We start from the raw sequence: 19383 nt of genomic DNA, 5'->3' as shown, positions 1-19383 counted from the left end.
AAATACTTCTCCCTGAAGACAACTAGAGTGAGCCAAGGCTGTTTTATTCTGAGCCACTAGATGTTTCCACGTCTCTGAAAAAGATCCGTTTGCAGATTTGGGGAAGACACTCTGGTCTGTGGGAGGCTTCTGCTCGGGCTTTTTCACATAGGGAGCAGATGAGTTTCTAGTAACATGGTCACCTGCGCCCTGCTGCGTTCAAGGACCACAGCTGTCAAAGCTCCCCCTTCGCACAGCCCAGGGTTTGCAGCTGCCGTCAGGCTCTCAACTCCTGGGAGGAAGTGTCGAGAAACGGCCCCCTGTATGCTGCTCCTGCTTGGCTTGTCTGAATCTTCCAGGGCCTGTGATTCTCGCTGCCAAGGGAGCAAGAGGAGATGGAGGATTCCAAGACGTGACCCAGGCACAGCAGTGGGACAGCGTGGCTCTCCATAGAGCTCCTCCCTTCTCATTCTGTACTCACTGTAGCTGAGTGAGAAGCTCTGGGGAGCTGATGAGGTCACCCAGCCCGGAGGTGGACTTAGGGACCCAGGTTTTCCTTTTTAGAGATGTGCCCAGAACATAAGAAGGCAAGAGAGGCATGATCTCCATCGTGTGGATGAGCAGTTGAGGCTCTGAGAGGGGGCTTGACTCAGCCTAGGCCACATAGCTAGGGAGGGGAGGAGCAGCCTGGAGGTAAGTCCAGGATTGCAGGCCTCCTCTCGTCTTTGGGCCACGGTGAGGCAAGACTAAGATATCGGTGTGCTTGGGACTTGTTGAGGCCAAGCTGCAAAGGTGAACATCTGTCGTCAGCTGGCTGATTCCTTACCCTCCAATGTCCTCCTGTTCCAGTGGTTCTCAAAGTGGGGTACCCGGACCAACTGCATCAACATTACCTGGGAACTCATTAGAAAGGCAAATTCTCAGGCCGCTCTGGGGGAAGGGCCCAGCACTCTGTTTCAACAAGCCCTCCAGGTGATTCTGATGCAGCTCAGGTTTGAGGACCACTGTTCTATTGCGATGCCGGAGGAGCCTGGGGTTGGGGTGGGGTCTGGGGCCGAAGGTGGCTCGTCCCCAAGTGGTTTGGCTACTCCGGCATGACCTTATGCTCTGGTTTCTAGTCCCATCTCGGCCACCAGTCGAGGACTTCTGACTTGGTCCTCATGTCCCCTTCTTGTAAAATAGTATCAATAATGATGAAAACTGACAAACACTGACATTTTAGAGGACTTAAAGGTTTACAAACCTTTACAATAAAGCTCATGTAGTGGGTAAGTAGAACTTGGATTATACCCCCACACCCATTTTACACACAAGGAAACTGAGACCCAAGATGTTTTATGAAGTGTGCAAGCCCGTAGTTTGTGGAGGATCCAGGCCTTGAACCCAGTACCCCTGACTTCCTATTCTTTACCAATCCCTGAATATTCAGAGGCACGGGCTTGGCCTTGCAGAGCTGCCATCACCAGCCCTATCTCCTCTCCAAGGCCACGCCAGGACGCTCACCTTGCAGGAAGCTGCGCGTTGTCAGTGGTCACCTGGGAATCATTATGCAGCAACGAGCAGATGGCCTCCCTCGAGAGGTCCTGACCTCCCATTTTCTCTCAGTGGGAGACTCTTGAGCCTTCTCCTTCAAGGCCAACAATACCGTTCCTCAGGGGCTGGGCAAGATTGAGAGAGGGTGCAAAGAAGGGAAATAATTTTCAATATTCTTGTTGTAAAGGCAGGCAAAGCAGCTGCCTGGTGGCCCTGTGGCCTAGGAGGAACAGCCACTAGCACCCGGGAGTCTGCACGTCTGTCTTCCTGGGGAGGAGAGAATAATGGTCTGCAAATGCTTCTTCCCACAGGTCCTTGCGGGCAGGTCATCAGGGACATGGTGGGGATACCAAGAATTCTGATAAAAAAAAAAAAAAAGATTTGTGTAGCCTATTCTGAAAGGAATCCCCAAGCCAACCAGAGCACTATCCAAAGCCTTGCAGCTGCACCCCTCTGTCCCTGGCATATTTCTCCCTCCTCGTGGGGACAATCTGCTACGGTCCTCTGTCTTCAGCTTTCATTTTTTGACAAGGTCATTTGAGACAATCCTCTTCCCTGGCTCTGCAGTGCTCTTCATAATATGAATACAGGTAGTTAATGGGCTTCTGCCTGTTGAACAATTAATGGAAAGGTCAGTCAGTAATCTCCGGCTGGCTCCTTTCATCGCCAGCCCACTTCTGGTACAATTTCTTTGTAACATTCTTTCCAAATAGGTAGGAGGGCTGACGTTACATCTTTGCCTTCCCCTGGCAGACAGACTTGAATTAGGTCGCTACATTAGCTGAGGCAATGCCGACCCTTCTCTTTGCACAGCCCCTGGCTCTGGGGCAGGCTCTGGACTTGGCTTTCGTGATCTCCTTGGTCTTGCTCTCTCTCAGAGGGGAGGGATTTGTCAGAGGCTTCCCCAGATAACTTTAGCTGCTACTTAGTAGTCTCTATCATGAACCAGACACTGTGCTAGGGGCATTCCAGCCGTTATGCTGGAATAAGACCCAGTGTGTGTCCGTGTGTGTGTGTGTGTGGTGTGTGTGTGTGTGTGTGTGTGTGTGTGTGTGTGTGTGTGTTTAGTTTGTCCCAGGCACTGGACCAAGCTCTTTGTATGGGTTATCTCGTTTAATCTTCACAAGAATTCAGGGAGTAAGGTATTGGTGTTAATCCCATTTTACAGTTGAGGAAATTGAGGCTCTGGGGTGAAATAACTTTCCCAGCTTCAAAAACTAGCAAGAAAGTGGATCCAGTGTTCCAACACAATTATGGAATGCTCCAGAGACCTCACTATTCACAGTGCAGTCCATGGGTCAATAGCACATGGACAGGACCTGGGGGTGGTGGGGGCGGGGGGTGGTGGCGGTGGTGTTAGGAATGCAGATTCTCAGGCCCACTGAATCAGAATATGCATTTGAACAAGATCCCCTGGGATGTCTGTGCACACTAACTGTTGAGACTGCTGTATGCTCTCTCCAGGAACTAGAGCTAATTACACCAGAATTCTGTGTGTTCGCTAGTATTGACTTCATTTTCCAGCTGAGGAAGTGGTGGTCTAGAGAGGTTAGGGGCTAGTCGGGGCAGAGCTGAGATTTGATTCTGGGCCGGACTCTCAAACCACAGTGTGACACCAGTTTTCATGCCCAAGTTGGGGTGCTAGAGTTTGCCTCTCCCTGCTGTGGACTCAGGAACAGAACTCCCTGCCCTAGACCCCTGTGCTCTCCTGACACCCTGTGCCTCTCATGAGCACAGGAGCCTAGGACTGACTTGCTTGCTCTCCTCTCTGTCCCCCTCCTACAGATGTGCAGCACATTAAGAGGAGGGACATCGTATTGAAGCGAGAACTGGGAGAGGGAGCCTTTGGAAAGGTCTTCCTGGCTGAGTGCTACAACCTCAGCCCCACCAAGGACAAGATGCTGGTGGCCGTGAAGGTAAATCCCAGAGGCACGTGGGCCTCTGGAAAAGGGCTGGCTGGGGCTGGGGAGTGGCAAGGTGACGCTCACTCCATGCTGGAAGATGGTAGAAACTGGCTTTGTCAGATGCATCCAGGGCCCTTGCTCCAAGGCAATGAAGTTTCCTCCAGACCAAAACCGACTTACTGTGGATTTGGAGGTCAAGAGCCGCAACACCTAAGAGAGCTGTGCTGGGGTACGGCTGGAGGAACAAGGCAGGTCTGTGGACAGCCCTCGTTTTATTCTGGATGCCCTGGGCTCACCTCTGTCCCCAGCTGGCCCTCTTCCCTCCTCAGTGACTTTGTAGGATGTGTTGTCCCGCCCGGACAGTCACTAGACCATTTCTTAGGAGCAGAGCTGGGTGAAAGGTGGGTGGCTCAAGGAGGCCCTCGGAGCCCCAGTCGAGGGCAGCAGACATCACTGGGAGTGGAAGGAGATGGAGTGGGGGTCAGGTATTGAGAACAGGGACAACAGTGAGTGAAGTTGGAAGAAATTCTTAGAAACATCTCATGGGATCCAGGTTCAGACCCCAAGGGGCAGTGTGCCTGTGGGTATCTGCCTCCTGGCAGCTGCTAGATGGGTCCATTACCAGCTGCAGAGCCAGCTGTGCAGCTGGAGCTGAATTGCTTGGGGCAGGAGAGAAGTGACTTTGCTACCGGTAGTTGCCCTCCGCTGCCCTGCCTCCAGGAGTGAGCAGCTTCTGTAAATCAATGTTGGACAACTCTTTGAACATGATTGGCACAAACAAGAGTCAAGTAGCCTCTCTGAGGCATCTCTGGGTCTCGGGAGCCCTGCTCTGGAGCGTGGGGTGGCCCCTGTGGGAGCTGCGAGCAGGCCTCTGAGGCCAGTGTGATGTCTGCCTGATGTTCTGGACTGGGAGCAGGAGATGCTGTTCCTCATGAGGACTCCCACCTGGACCTCAAAAGGGTCCCATCCTTAGCACTGAGGCTCTGACGGTGCCCTCACAACAGCAGTTTCGTGCTTCTGTGACTTTTGGGTGTCGGTACTCATAGCATTCTGTATCTGCAAAGCAGCTCGTCCACAGCGGGTAAATGACCTCATGGATGCAGGCGGTGCTGTGCAGGCTACAGGCAGAGCCTGGGAATCAGAGAGCCTGGGGTGTGGGGGGTCTCAGCCTCACCACTGATTAGCTGTGTGGCCTTGTGCAAGACGCTTAACCTCTTTGGGCCTCAGTTTCCTTATCTGTATAATAGAAATTATAATATCTCCTCCTTAAAATTTTGGTGATTAAATTATATAACATACGTAAAATCCACAGGTCGCTGCCTGGGACACAGTCGATGCTCAATAAAGAGGAGCTGCTGTTTATCTCTGTTGTCATCATGAGTCTTGATGTTGATATTAGTGAATGTGCTTACACACATGACATATGACCTGCCAAGCTTGCATTGACGTCTAGAATAGGGGTTGCCAAACTTTTTCTCTAAATGGCCAGATAATAAATATTTTAGGCTTTGAGGGCCACACGCTCCTCATTGCAGCTACTCAACTCTGCCCATGTAGTGGGAAAGCAGCGTAAACAATGCATAAACTAATGGTGGTGGCTGTTTTCCAATAATTATTTTTTTTTAAAAATATGTGTTGTCTGCCGACCTCTGCTCTAGAAAGTAAATAAAGTACTAGAGTATTGCCGCCGTAGAAGGCTAATGATTATTATTGGTAGACATGCCGAGAATAAACCTGCTCAGTGTGTCTCCGTAGACGTGGGATGGTCAGGTGAGTGCAGGCGTCTTTAGACAGCTTGCACTAGGAATGTGTAAAGCTTTCTAATTTTGTCCCTAAACTTAGAATCTGCACTGCTCTGAAACTTTTAATTTACGGGATGACACTAATCCACTGGGTGTTCCAGCATCCGTCTGGGGATGGGTGAATAAACTGAACATTTATTGCACTTGGAGCAGCAAATGAAGTGATGGTCTAAAACCCTAGGAAATGTTGTCCCACCAGTGGTCTGGTGTTGGGGGGCAGTACCCAGATTGGGTAATGCAGAAAAGATGTTTCTGTTTTCATCCTTTTCAAAGGGTTTCTTTTTCTCCTTGGGTCTGGGAACACCGAGGAGATGAGTGCTCTGGGATCTGACACCATTTGCTGCCCGGTGACCAGCCCCTGGAGGAAATGCTCATCTCCTCTGGAGAACAGCCAAGAAACTGTGTGTCCTGCTCCTTGTCCTCTAGATTTTCCTCCTTTTTGCAGGTTCCTTCCTCTTGGATGCAGGGTAATTGTGGACTTCCAGAAAACGCATCCAAGTATTACTCAAGATTAGGTTTTCTCGAATTGTAGTTTTAAATCAATTGGTAAGAATTTTGCCTAGCAGTTGCTATGGTAGAAACAAAGAGAAGAAATCACAGCCTCTATTTTGAAGATGCTTGCAGTCTGTTGGGGAGACAAGAGGAATACCCATAAAATAAATGGAGAGCAGGACGAGACAGAGCATAATTTCTATGTATGTGTAGTGTAAGTGTGACATTAAAACCATGTAGTTCATGATATTTGTAAATAGGTGGTGCCACATTTACATGGTAATTTGACAAACAATACACTTGCTCTAACGATCTCAAAAGAGTCTCTTCTAATATCCAAATAGCCAATAAGTATATGAGAAAGGTGTCCAATCTGTTAATCATCCAAAAAATGCAAATTGAACCATAATGAGACACCACTATCCACCAAGCAGAAGGGCTTAACAGCAATGACGACGCCAAGTGCTGACAAGGAAATGGAGCAGCTTGCGTCTCTCATACACTGCAGGAGGGAATGCAAAGGAGCATAATTGTTTTGAAAACAGTGTGGTATTCTAGAACATTGGTGTACTGTATGACCCAGCACTTCCACTTTTAGACCTATTCCCAACAGGTATCTGTGTGTCTGTGTGTCTGTCTGTCTATCTATCTATCTATCTATCTATCTATCTATCTATCTATCTATGTATCTATCAAGAGATGTGTCTAAGAATGTTTGTAAAGCATTCATTCAAAAGCTGGAAACAGCCCCAGTGTCCATCAATGGAAACATGGATAAATAAAGGTAGTATATTCATATAATGGAAAACTATTTAACAAGGAAAATGAATGGAGTATAGCTACATGCAACAATGAGGAAGAATGTCAAAAACACAATGTTGAATGAAAAAAGCCAGATATAGAAGTATATATATGATGCTACATGTATGATTTCACTTTTTTAAAGTTCAAAAACAAGTAAAACTAACTAACACTAACTCTAGTGTCCAGGGGTTCATACTCAGACAGTATAAACTGTTTTAAAAAAACAAGGACGTGAATTCCATAAGTCAGGGTAGTGGTTACCTTCGGGGTGAAAGCAAGCACGTCAGAGGGGCAAGGCACAGGATGGGGGGCATTTCTGGGAAGTTGGCAATATTTTATTTTTTATTTACATTGAAGATGCACTGGTGTTAGCTTAGTGATATATCAGTGTACTATAAAAGATTTTTCTGTTAAGGATTTATCGTATTCTTAAAAATATGCTTAATTTATTCATTCTGCAAGTATTCATTGAGCACTCACCATGTGCCTGGCCCTATACGAGGTACTGGGGGACGGGGGGGCACTAAAGGAGACACACAGGCCCAGGTAGCTCACCTCTCAGAGTCATGGAATACTAGAGCTCAGAAGGGGTATTTAAGGAGGAGGAGAAGATGGTAATGATGATGACAACATGTAACAGACAACACTCGTTAGAGTTACAAACTGTACGCTAGGCCCTGCCATAAGTCATGTGTGAATGTTAATGTTTCATTCTCACAGCAACCCTAAGAGCTGGGCACTAGCACTGTCCCCATTTTATAGGAGGGGACATGGAGGCACAGAGAGAGGTTAAGCAATTCGCCCAAGGTCCCGCAGATAATCCGTGGTGGAGCTGCCTTCAAACCCAGACAACCCCTTTCATTCACAGATGAGGGAATGAGACCTTCCTCGCTGCCTTTCCTCTTCCATGTCTCTCCGTGCTTTCCTCTGGGTGAACCTCGGCATTCTTCCAAGTCGTGAATTCTTCTTGTGGCTTTATCTAGTGTAGAGTTTGTCCTGTCTATGGAGATTTTCGTTTTAACATCAATGACCATATATTTGATATCCAAGATATCCGTTGGTTCTTAACTTTATTGTTATCTTAATCTTATTTCTCTCTGTTTTTGTTGCATACCTTCTCTGTTCTTTAAAATAATTATTTCTTCACCCTCTTTGAGCATTTACTTATTTTAGCATCCTTGTCAGCCTTCCTATAAAATTAATTTTATCTGCAGGAAATTTATGTTTTTGTTATTGATAATTTTAATTATTTGGATTTAACATGATGTTTCTTCTGGTATGTCTGAACTTCAGCTTTTGGGTTCCTTTTGATTTGGAGGGTTGTTTTGTTTTTGTTTTGGTTGCTCATGATTTCCAGTTTCAGTTACTTTAAATTGGATCAGGAACTTAAAATATTTGTGAAACAATCTGAGTGCAGAATCTCAGAATTTTACTATTTTCTCAGTTTTTAAAAATAGAATTTCCTCCTGCTCTTAACATTTTTTAACCACTGACATTTAGAAGGTCCTTGCAAAGTATTCATCCTAGGTTCCATAAAAACAGTCCACTCTATGCACTCCTTTTTCTTTGATTTCCATGACATTTCATTATATTAAGTGATGACATTAACAGGTTTCACTGTCATAAATGAATTTGGGGACAATCACTGCTGACTCTTGGTAAGCTCCTCTCTGAGACAGAGGAACCTCTTTGGATATTAACTAGCAGTGAGTGTTCAGGGTATGATGGGCACCAGTCAGTATGTTCCACAGAGGTAATGGACAGTGGCAGCTCATCAGGCCAGTCCTGTGGATATAGCTCAGTTGAGAGTTTTTCTGATCAAAAGAACAGCACATGCCAAGGGCCTGAGGCAGATAAAATCTTGATGGGAAAGAAGGACAGAAAGACCAGTGAGACTGAAGTGTAATGAATGAGGGGAAGGGAGTGTATTGGAGGATAGGAGGCAGAGAGGGATGGGGAGATCTGATATTTAGAGTCCCTGACTATATGAAGGAGTTTGGATTTTATCCTGAAAACAGTGGGAAGCTGATGGCCAGTTTTAAGCTAGGGAGACAGATGAGAGAAAGGCACCTGTGTATGTGGTAACTACCCATCTTTTTCTCTGATAAAATCATTTGGGAATCTCAAGAAGGTGAAGTGACAGTGGATTTTGAGAGAATAAGAGAAAGGTGATTTTCATACCTTCATTTCAAAGGGTTGATTGGTGTGTGTGTGTGTGTGTGTGTTTCAACCTTTAGGAATGTGTGTGTATCCCTGTGCATATAATAAAATGGGTTTCAGTATGTTAATGAAATCCAAAATGGAACATACCTTCAAATATCTCCCCTAAATAAAAGAAAACAAAAATGGAAGGCAGCAGAACTCCCAGGCTGGACAACATGAAGAAGTTAAATGACTCTGACGGATTTGGGAACTGTTGGGAAATTTGAATGTTCTTGCCATCTAGACTACTTCCCTCCCATCCTACTAAACAGCTCCACTGAAGCCCTTCCGCAGGGCAAGGGCTGGACATGAGACCTGATGCATAGAGCGGGGAAGACCAGAAAGGGCAATGCCTTCAAATGTGGGAGGGAAAAGAAAGAGACAAGGGGGGCAGAATTCCAGCTCTCCTCTCTGTTCTCTGGATACTGCTGGAAGGGCTTCAGAGACCCCTTGGCAAGACTCATCTTCCTGCACCTCCCATGCCACATTTTGAAATTTCCCGGATCCAAAGAAGGTGTTGGCTGTGGACTCCACAGAGAGGGGCAAGAGAGTCTCTGAGCTGATTTTCCTTGTTATTCTCTTTCTATCATCTCTTTTCCAATTGCATCAATCCCTGGAGATTGGGGCCACTTGCAGCTCTGAACCCCAGTTGCTGCACCCGATCCTTTGCCAATTACGTAGGAACTTCAGGTTTGACCCAGGAGCTGGAAAACCTATTGTGAAGGTGAGGAGAGAAGGGGTATGGGAAAACTAAAAGAGACAGCAATGGCTTTGTGCCCCATCTCCCAAATGGGGAACTCATATCTGCCTCGCAGTGTAGGGTGCCAACCTTGGGGATGCTGGCTGGCACTGCTTGAGAGCTGAGAACGGAAATATCCAATGGCTGCCATTGTTTTGGACCGTGCAAGAGAATGATTTACAGAGATGGAGAGAGGCCATTTGGCTGGCCCCAAATTTGATCTACTTTTCCCTCTCATAAATCCAGTGTTCACATAAATCTTTGTGTTCTCCCATCCCACCCATGCGGGGTTCCTTTTTTTTTTCCTTCTTATTCTTCATGAAAATAAATAAATCACTGACAGTCATCCTATACCCACAGCCCAGCCCATGCAGCTCAGGGCTGCAGCTGGGAGCTGGGTCACCGGGAGAAGCTCCCTCTCATCATGACTCCCTGCCTTCTTCCACCCATAAGAAGAAGATTTTGCAAATGTCTTGATTCTGGTAGGTGGAAACACGGCAGCCTATTTCTTTATTATTGGGTAGCTTCCCTGATAAGGCAGCCAGAGCTGAAGTTGAAAGCACTTAAGAACAGAGCTGGTAAAAATCAGCAATGGTCCAGTGGATCTCTCACTTTCCTTGTGGCCTTGGCCTGCTCTGCAAGCCTGGCATCTTCGCTGGGCCCAGCTGCTGTGCTGGCAGCCCACAGTCCTCGCCTGTCCCACCCTCTCCTCTGCCCTTTCACATCTTTAACTTCTGTGCCCACCATTGCCTTGGGCAAGGCACCACTTTGCCTAGTGACCAATTCATTGGATAGATTCATTCAAGTAGATGTGCTGGACAGGAAAGTATCCTGGGCTCCAGACTCAAGCTATTACTTCTTGCATGATCTTTGGCAAGTCACTCCCCCATTCTAGATCTCAGTTATCATTAGATAACTTCCAACATTTTTGTTAGCAATAGAATCATTTAATCAAACGCTTTTTTGGTGAAACCTCCAAATTTTGAAAGGAACGAAAGGTGGTGCTTGTTAAAGTTGGAGTGGGTCTTGATCTCTGGCTGAGAGACCATGGCCCTCCTGATGGCCCTAGAGGCATTGCCGTTGAACTTGGGGGCACTGTGAAGCCTGAAACCAGGAGGTTTCTGAGGTCCAGTTTAATGATAACTTCTGTCGTTTAAGATGTGTGAATGTGTGCTGATCCCTGGGCAGGGCTGGGCCTCAGTTTCTCCAACTCCGGAAATAAGCAGGTGGAAGCAGATGGTGTCTGGGGCCCATTCAATGCTAAGAACCTGTCAACTCTAATGTCTGCTAATGACTGATAAATGTTTGATGGGCGCCCCCAATACAATTTTTGCATGTTCACGTTCCTGCAGTGCTCTAAGCCAAGGCAGCCCTGTGGATTTCAGCTAATGGGGGATGTGGTGGCAAGAAAAAATTCTCTGGCTAGGGAGGCCTTTACAACAGCAGAATGAACTGCAAGGGAGGTCCATCTGCCTCAATAACCCACAGAGGCCAAATGCCTGGCAGAGAGAATGCAAGACAATCTCCTGTCTGTCTGGATTTTTACTAACTTGAAAATGGTGTGCAAATTTCACACTCACTCCCTCGTTGACTTGTGTTGCGTCTATTGAGGTTACTAAATGGTGTCAGTTGAGGCAACTGGATGTTTGGCCCCTGCCTTCTGACCTCGTGGGGAAGGTGGGAAGGCTGGCGAAGTGTGTGAGCACACCTGCCCAGGCTCCTCCTCCTGCAGAAAGGGACCCGTCCCCATGGCAGTGCCCTGTCCAAAGTCCCTCAGGTGTGCTCAAAGTCTTCCACTTTGGTCTCCCCCCTTCTGGTGCTGGAAAATCCACATGCGCAGCTGACACCCCTCCTGACCAGCGTTCTTCCATTTCTCTTTCTGGGCCCGGGGGCAAGTGGCCTGGTCTGGTGCTTCCCCCTCACATGGGGGTCTCCCACTCCCACTGGAGCTGAGTTGTAACATTTCAGTGGCCAACAGATGCCCATCCTCCCATCCTAACCTGAGACTTTGTGGCACTTTATCCGGTCCTGGTCCTGGGTGGATCCTCAGGCTTCTGCCCATTAACTGCCATTCCCACAGCTGCAGTCCCATTTACCCCCGATGCTCCCTTCACCCCCTACTAGGAGGACACCAGAGCCTTCTAGAAGCCAAGCCTTCACATTTCTCTGCAAATATCCACTCCTTCACAATCTAAAATCAAGGACTAAAAAAGGCAAGGAGACTTGATTAGGTTGTCTGCCTGATTTCTGTAGGCTGCAGGCACAGGCTAATTTACAAAGTGAAAGCAACAGGGGCAGTGGTTTTCCCACTGTTTATTTTAGCTGTGGGACCATTTCTTCAAGGAAACCTTAGGACAAGGGGCCTTTGTGATGCCTTCCACCTCGCAGCCCCTTGCCTCTGCCATTCCCAGTAATCTCTGAGGAAGCCTAGGGCTCTGAGGTGAACATAGTTTGAAATAACTGGCTGGTGGATGGGTCGTGGGTGTCAGAAAGTTGATTTCTGTTTCTACAGGGATGAAAATGCCAAAGGACGAAGGAGGCAGGCCTGGCTGTTGTGACTTAGCCTCATGGGCTTTAAACCCTAATTAAAATCTTAGTTGTTGGGAACCAGCAGTGTTGTTATTATGGGCACCAGGTTTCTTCCCGGGAGGGGAACAGATAGACCCCTGCCCTCTGATTGCTAAAAACCAGGTCCTGTGTTGTTTCCAGGCCCTGAAGGATCCCACCTTGGCTGCCCGGAAGGACTTCCAGAGGGAGGCCGAGCTGCTCACCAACCTGCAGCACGAGCACATTGTCAAGTTCTATGGGGTGTGTGGTGATGGGGACCCCCTCATCATGGTCTTTGAGTACATGAAGCATGGAGACCTGAACAAGTTCCTCAGGTAAGCAAGGATAGCTGTCCACCCCCTTCCTCCCCAACCCAGCCCCACCAGACCCCGGGGTTCTCTCTGGAGCCAGAAGTCATATTGCCTCTCTGAACACAAGTCTGGGGATGAGAAATGAGAAGAAACCTTTCATTCTTCTACATCATCTCCTGAGCAGCTCGATTCAGGCCTTTGTCCCTGATTTCTAGCGGGAAAAAGTTGAGGATGCTATGACAAGTAATCTGTATTCTCCTTCCTGATCCCAAGTGGACTGAAAAAAAAAGCAGAGTCTAGAATGTGTCCAAGGAGGGAGCCCAGAAGGTCTGCCAGCGTATAACTTCCAATTCCTGGATTCTAGGGCCATCCTTTCCCCTGATCGTGCGAATAGCTTTCGCGCTTTGTCTCTTATGTTTCTCAGCATTGCAATACCTTATACCCCTCCTGGAAACCTTCTTGCTAGAGACTTTGTGATGATGAATAAGAAGGCATAAGTTTACAAATTCATCAAGAGAAAGAGATGGTTGAAAAAAAGAACATATTTTCCTTGGATAAATTTAGAAATATGCTGTCCAGTACGGTGGCCACATATGAAATTTGAACTTAAGTTTACATAACTTTAAATAAAATTGTAAAATTCGGTTCCTTGGTCACACTAGCCGCATTTCAAGTACCCAATAGACACATGTGGCTAGTGGCTACCATATTGGGCAGTGCAGTATACAATGTTTCCATCAATAGAAAGTTCTGTTGGATAGCACTGCTTTAGAAAGATGGGATTTATTGTAAGAAGAGCGTCCCCAAACCCGGAGCAAGATCATCTGGATTTTGAGATGCTCTTGATGGAACTGGTAAGAGACCGGAACCCCAGCCTAAAGTTCTGGATGGAGTTTCGGGGGGGGGGTCTACTTTCCCCAGAGAAGATAGCATCTCACCACTAGAGCAGAATTAGCACTTCTCTGCCTCCCATATCAGCCACCTTTAAGGGGTACCCAGAAGTGGAGGGGGAGCCATGTGTGAAGGTCTGTGGAATTCAGGGTCCCAGGAAGCAGGTTGAACAATCAGGCCCTCAAAACCTAGTGTGTGGTCTTTGCCACCTTTTGAATCTCATTGAATTCTGTGAGATTTTCAGAGTTCAGATGCAGATCATGGAACACTCCAGCACACTCACCAAAAATTGATGAGCATCTCCTTGAAGTTGGACATTCAATAGGTTGCTGTGGTTTTGAGGGAGAAATGGAAATAGTTGGTAGCAGATAATGGACTCTTCTTATGAGCTGGATTTCCAAAAATGGCCCTAAAGGAATTGAAAATATCTGTAGAATGTTCTAAACCTCCTAAATGTGATTTCACAATGAAATTTATTCCTTTCCTGGAGAACTCTGTCCTTATCATAAGACAGACTTGGGTTCACATCCTGAATTTGTTATGTCTTAGTGATGTAACCTGGAGCAAGTTTTAAACCTTAATTCTCTCTTAGAAAACAAGACTGTTAATAACTGTTTCACATGTTTGTTGTTATGAGCATTAAATGACCATATTTGTATAATACCTAGATGAGTTTTCCGTGTAGCTAGGTGTTCAATGATAGCTACTATTAAAATTATTACAATTATTATTTTATCAGAACTGTGAACCATGGTAGTTTCTAACACAGGTGACACCCTTTCTCAATATTCAAGATCTTTCTCTCCCCGTGCTTCCGTTCCCCTGGGGTTAGAGGGACATGCTCCATTTTCCACTATGTCCTCTCCATGGATTCAGCAGTGCCTTCACCTCAAGTGCCACCAGCCGGTCTAAAGAGAGCTCCTGGGTGCCTCTCTGTACCACTGTCATGCCCAATATAAGGGAGGAGGAAGAAAAAGAGAGTTGAAGGCCCTTCCTGCTCTCACATCTCCCAGCTGGTGGTTTTTGAGGGCAGACTGCAGCATCCTCTCCCGGTAGACAGGAGTGTGGGCTTGCCTGCTGATCCCCTTCTTTGAGAGCTGATGCAATAGTCCTCCTTCAGAGGGGTGAGGTAGGCAGAGACCACAGGAGATAATAAAATGACCGTATTCATATTTAACGGTGCCTTTCAGTAGAAATTGGAGAAGCAGTAAAACAGGCCGAGGCCTTGCTGTACACCAGGGCTCCTTGGCCCACAACTTCATAAATAAGGGCCCTGGGTGTGGTTACGGCTCATTGGGCTTTCTGGAGAAAAGAGTGAACACTAAAAGTGATCGATATGACAGGGCAAGGTGTTAGGATAAATCTGGGCTTTGATTTGGGATGGAGCGGGTGATGGGGCTCCCCAGGCTTCTGCTTCAGGGTTACAGGGTCTTTCCATCCTGCCCTGCCACCAACAGAAGTTACCCAGTCCTAGGCAGTGTGGTGGAGAGGTTAGGAGTGTGGACTCAAGTCTTGCTACCCAAAGTGTGGTCTGCCAACCAGCAGCATCACACTGGGAGCTTGTCGGAAATGCAAATAATCAAGCTCCGTCTAGCCAATCAGAATCTCAAAGGGCGGGGCCCTGGAATCTGTTTAGCAGGCCCTCCTGATGCTCCTTAAAGTTTAAAGCTCTCCTTAGAACCACTCATCTGGTTTCAGTCTGCCTCCTGATTACCCATACGACCACTCTGGGACTTCTGGGACCTTGGCCAAGTGATCTGATAATTTGTGCCTCAGTTTCTTTATCTCAAAATTGGGGTGGGAGGATTAAGTGAATTAATATATTTAAGATCCTTAGAGCAGTGCTTGGAACATTGTAAGGGCTCTGTCAGGTTAGTTGTTGTTTTATTAGTCATTCTACACTAGACATCTAGACCCTGGGAAACCCCCAGAGAGCAGTAAAATATTTAAAAGAGTAGATTTATTCTCTGATCCGTCAGAGCACATCTGCGTCGTCTTAGTTGGGAATCTGGTTGTAGCCTTTTACCCATATCCACACTCACATAATATAATTTTGGATAGATAGAAATAGGCCATAGGTAGGCCAAGAAGGGAAATTTTGCTCATTTCTGTGGTGCATCCCAGAGAATAGGGAGTCAAGCAGGCTGTTCTCCTTGATCTCCTGAATTCTCTCTGTCCCCTTCCTGCTCCCCCACCCCTCACAGGGCCCATGGGCCAGATGCTATGATCCTCGTGGACGGGCAGCCACGCCAGACGAAAGGCGAGCTGGGGCTCTCCCAGATGCTCCACATCGCCAGTCAGATTGCCTCGGGCATGGTGTACCTGGCCTCCCAGCACTTTGTGCACCGGGACCTGGCCACCAGGAACTGCCTGGTTGGAGCCAATCTGCTGGTGAAGATCGGAGACTTCGGCATGTCCAGAGATGTCTACAGCACCGATTACTACAGGGTAAGGTGGCTGCTCCAGCTGCAGGACTCAGCGGCAGACTAGCACCTTGCTCACATGTCTTTGTCATTGTCCATTAACCCTGTCTCTCCGGAGCACACACATACACACCCACGCCCAGAAGTACACTTGATGGTCACCCTTTGGGCACTCCTGCATCCGACATTCCTGTTTATTATTCTCTCAATAGCTCACTTCACGCTTCCTCTTGGACATTTAACTTGACTGTATCCTTACATTACGATGACATATGCATTGTGTTCCTACTTGCCTCAATACTCATTCTTCATGCAAACAGACTCATATATATGTGTGTACACCCAAATACACACACAGACAAGCTCAACTTGGTGCTACATTTTAATATCTTCCAACTCAGTCCCCAATCCAGCCTCACCCATAACACACTTTATTCTCTGAAATTATCTGGTGACCATGTCATGTAGGCTTATCTTGTCTTCTAAGGTAGATCTTGATGAGAAGCCAGAACCCAAAGTAAAGTAGCAAAAATAATTCATGTATTGCTAAGCAGAATTATCCAAATGGCTTAGGAAAAATGAGGCAAGAAAACATGTCATCATTGCCAACTTTGGAGTGAGGTGCAGGTTGGCCTTAGAAAAAGCTTTCTGATTATGAGAGGAGACATCACGTTCAATTTTACTTCAATACAGTTGTCTATCTACATTAACAGATGTCTTATTTTGCTCCCAGAATTATTTTTTCCCTTAGTCTTTGGGGATACCCTTCCCGTGGATCATTAAGTGGTTTCTGACAGTGTTATTATTGCCAGGGAAAGGACGAGTAGGCATGAGTGTCATTTATCTCAAAAAGGGGAAATATGGGTGCAACCTGAGATATAGAAATGGGATAACTTCTGCAAGATGATTAGGAGGCAGACGCCTCAAGAAAATCGGAGATTTACTTTGGGAACATTGAGTGGGTGAGGAGTTTGGACAGGTGGTTCAAAGAGAGGGCGGGATAATGTTTTAGAGGTCAAAAGACGTGGTAGCCATTTGTCTCATCTTCTTTGTAGGAAATGGACGATCAAAGAGCCCAGATATGATTGTTCTTTTGGCCTGAGCATGATATACCAAGAGGCTGGGAGTTTGGGGTTGGCATCTGCAGATCAGTTCTATCTGGATGCTCCTGCTGGCTTTGCCTGAATGAGATTGCCTAGATATTAAAACTGGTCACTCAAGACACTTCATTTCAGCCATGGCCTGGAGAAAAATGGAATGTTTGAGAAATGCCTTTTGTGGCTAGAAAGTGATGTGCTCATGGTACAACCAAAGGATGGCAGATGATATACCATCATGAGAGAATAATATGAAGTAAAGTAGACCACACAGTGGGGAAAGTAGAATGTCTGCAGCAAACTAGGCAGTTTCTTGAGCCACCTGCCCTGTCCAACATCCCCAGATATGGAAAATGGAGCACGATGTAGACACAGACTGATGGCCAGGGCAGACCTGCCAGGAAATATCAAAGCGGAGTTTTTCTTTAGCATCTAGGCCAATTTCTTCAGTCATTTCCAAGAGAGGCATTGGTGTGGTTACTAAGGGCCCATGGGTCATAGGTTTCGTGAGTCTAGCTGGAGCTGGCACCATTTAATTTGCCTTTGCACTCTGTGTAATGGGGATTGCTGGGCCGTCTAGCTGAGCTCGGATTTATGTTGGGTTGATGAAAGCAAGGGATGGATCATTGTTTTTTCTGTGAGGCAGATGTTTGATTATGCCAATCTGGTCTCTACTGGCTTCACCAGGGTCTTGGGAAACAATTTCTGACCAGAATGTGTGCAAACTCAGCTTTCAAACTTGCTTCAAGGAGTGCATTTATTATTTCTTGATGCTAATTTAAAAGAGAAAAAGAAAGATCACAGTTCCAAATGATACTGCTTTGCAACTGTAAACTGTTGCTCCTTAATCCTGGGAGAGCTGCAAGGAGTAAATTCGTCTCATTTCTATGGACTCCAGGGCAGATTGGAATTTAAGGAAGGGAGAGTGAGGTGAGAAAATGTCCATACTCTAGGTATCCACAGTTCCTTTTTCATGAGCTCTAAGCCAGGTTTAAGCTGAGGCTAGCTGGCTTGAAAATGTATGTCTTTGGTCCGTAAGGATGTGTGAAATATGATAGCTATTGCAGTAAAAACACAGTGCACCATTGGAAAACTGCATATTCCACTGATGGTGGGTAGACAGTACACTCTCTATATTTAAAGAGCAGCTTGTATCATGTCTTCATGTTCAGTTGCTCACAATGTCCTAATGTATACACAGCTCCCCCTCCCTCACCTTCTGTAAAACAAAAGGCAGAAATAGATTTGCCTGAAGTCACATCAGTAATGAACCTCGAAGTCTTGTTATCCATATTGGAAGATATCAGAGTGACAAGGGAGTCCGGTATTTGGGCCTAATATTACCTGTGTTCATATCCTAACACCACCGTTAGCAGCTATGAGACCTCAATGAACTTTCTCCAACCTCTATTTAATTGTCCCATTTTTAAAATAAGGACAAACGTAGTCTCTCAACAGAGTTATTTTGATGTTAAACAAGTTAATTTGTGTAAAGAGCCTGGAATACACTACCTACTGGATAAACTATTACTTGTAATTATCTTCCTTACTCCTCTTCACACCAAGGCAGGAGAACTCCAGGGATAATCTTATTTCCAGATGCAGTTCTTGGGTCAGAGAGAGGAATCTCCTGACCACTGGAAAATGAGCTGGGATCATGCAGCTGCCCCAAAAGAGTAGGGTCTTTAAGTTGACCACCTCTGGAACATTTCCTTCCCAAGTTTTCAACTTAGGTAGAAATACTGGGTCTTCGGTCCTTGCCTGTTCTTCTGGTCAGTGTTTATCTGCTGCTGTTCATGAATCTTAGAGCTAAGCCCATGTTTGGGTGATTTATGAAAGATTGTTTTGTTTGGTGCACTGGCTGAGGCTCCGGGGGAATGCAGGGATTTATTAGGTAACAAGAACACTGAAGGATTCTCTCTGCAAGCTGACACCCAGGACAGGTTAGCACCTCTCCGCTACTGTAGGTTACTGAAATCTCTTGGGCCTAGGAGTTTGCTGGTTTCTGGTGCCTAATACAGCTATATGCAGATAATTCGGGTCTCTGTATGTGTGTTGTGTGTGTCTGTGCTCACCTGCCCGGTGCAGATTCGAGTGTGTAGATGAGGACAGGGGAAGAGGAAGAGATAAACTCCTCCTTATTTCTTTCTTTTTCATTTTTAATTTCTTAAAGAGGCACCATCTGGCTCATGCATGAGTGGTATGTGAACGATTTACAGAGGTGAACTGCCTAATTTCCTATTACATATTTAGAGAGAGAAAACAAGCATCACTGCACCACAGTGCCAGAGCGATCTGTTCTCCCTTCTTAAGACTATGTCAAATGACAGGGAGCTTTTCTTCCTGTGGCTTCAATGCTTCTGAGATTGCCTTTAAACTGGCTTTGACAAGGGCAGGGTTCAGGTACCATTATATCTTTCTCGGAACGTCAGACAATACTCAGAGATGAGAGGTCAAATCTAGAATTTTAAAAAATTTCAAGAGTCCTGAAGAGGAGAACAGAATAGAAGTAGTTTCAGATGTTTTGATTTGGAGGGGAGGCGATAGGCTGAGATCCAGGAAGAATGGGATCAGAGGGGGCTGCTGCTCTCATCCTACTGATCCAAAGGCCCGGAAGTGTGCCTTCCTTTTCATCCTACTGTCCTTTGTGCCTAGCACA

The 19383-nt window shown here is 46.4% G+C and overlaps 1 protein-coding gene across 2 annotated transcripts in view; it reads left to right on the top strand.

Moving 5' to 3' along the window:
* Window positions 1–19383, top strand: part of NTRK3 (neurotrophic receptor tyrosine kinase 3) — a 373138-nt gene that overhangs the window by 300440 nt on the left and 53315 nt on the right. For both annotated transcript variants that reach the window (XM_058542401.1, XM_058542404.1), the window contains exons 13-15: window positions 3298–3428; window positions 12165–12337; window positions 15409–15652. In XM_058542401.1, coding sequence (XP_058398384.1) covers window positions 3298–3428; window positions 12165–12337; window positions 15409–15652 — 548 coding nt within the window. The remainder of the gene's footprint in view (window positions 1–3297; window positions 3429–12164; window positions 12338–15408; window positions 15653–19383) is intronic.

The sequence above is a fragment of the Diceros bicornis genome, chromosome 5, assembly GCF_020826845.1.
Source record: "Diceros bicornis minor isolate mBicDic1 chromosome 5, mDicBic1.mat.cur, whole genome shotgun sequence".
In the NCBI taxonomy this organism is placed as follows: domain Eukaryota; kingdom Metazoa; phylum Chordata; class Mammalia; order Perissodactyla; family Rhinocerotidae; genus Diceros; species Diceros bicornis.
The sequence above is the reverse complement of the archived record's forward strand: the minus strand, read 5'-3'. Positions and strand labels throughout refer to the sequence as shown.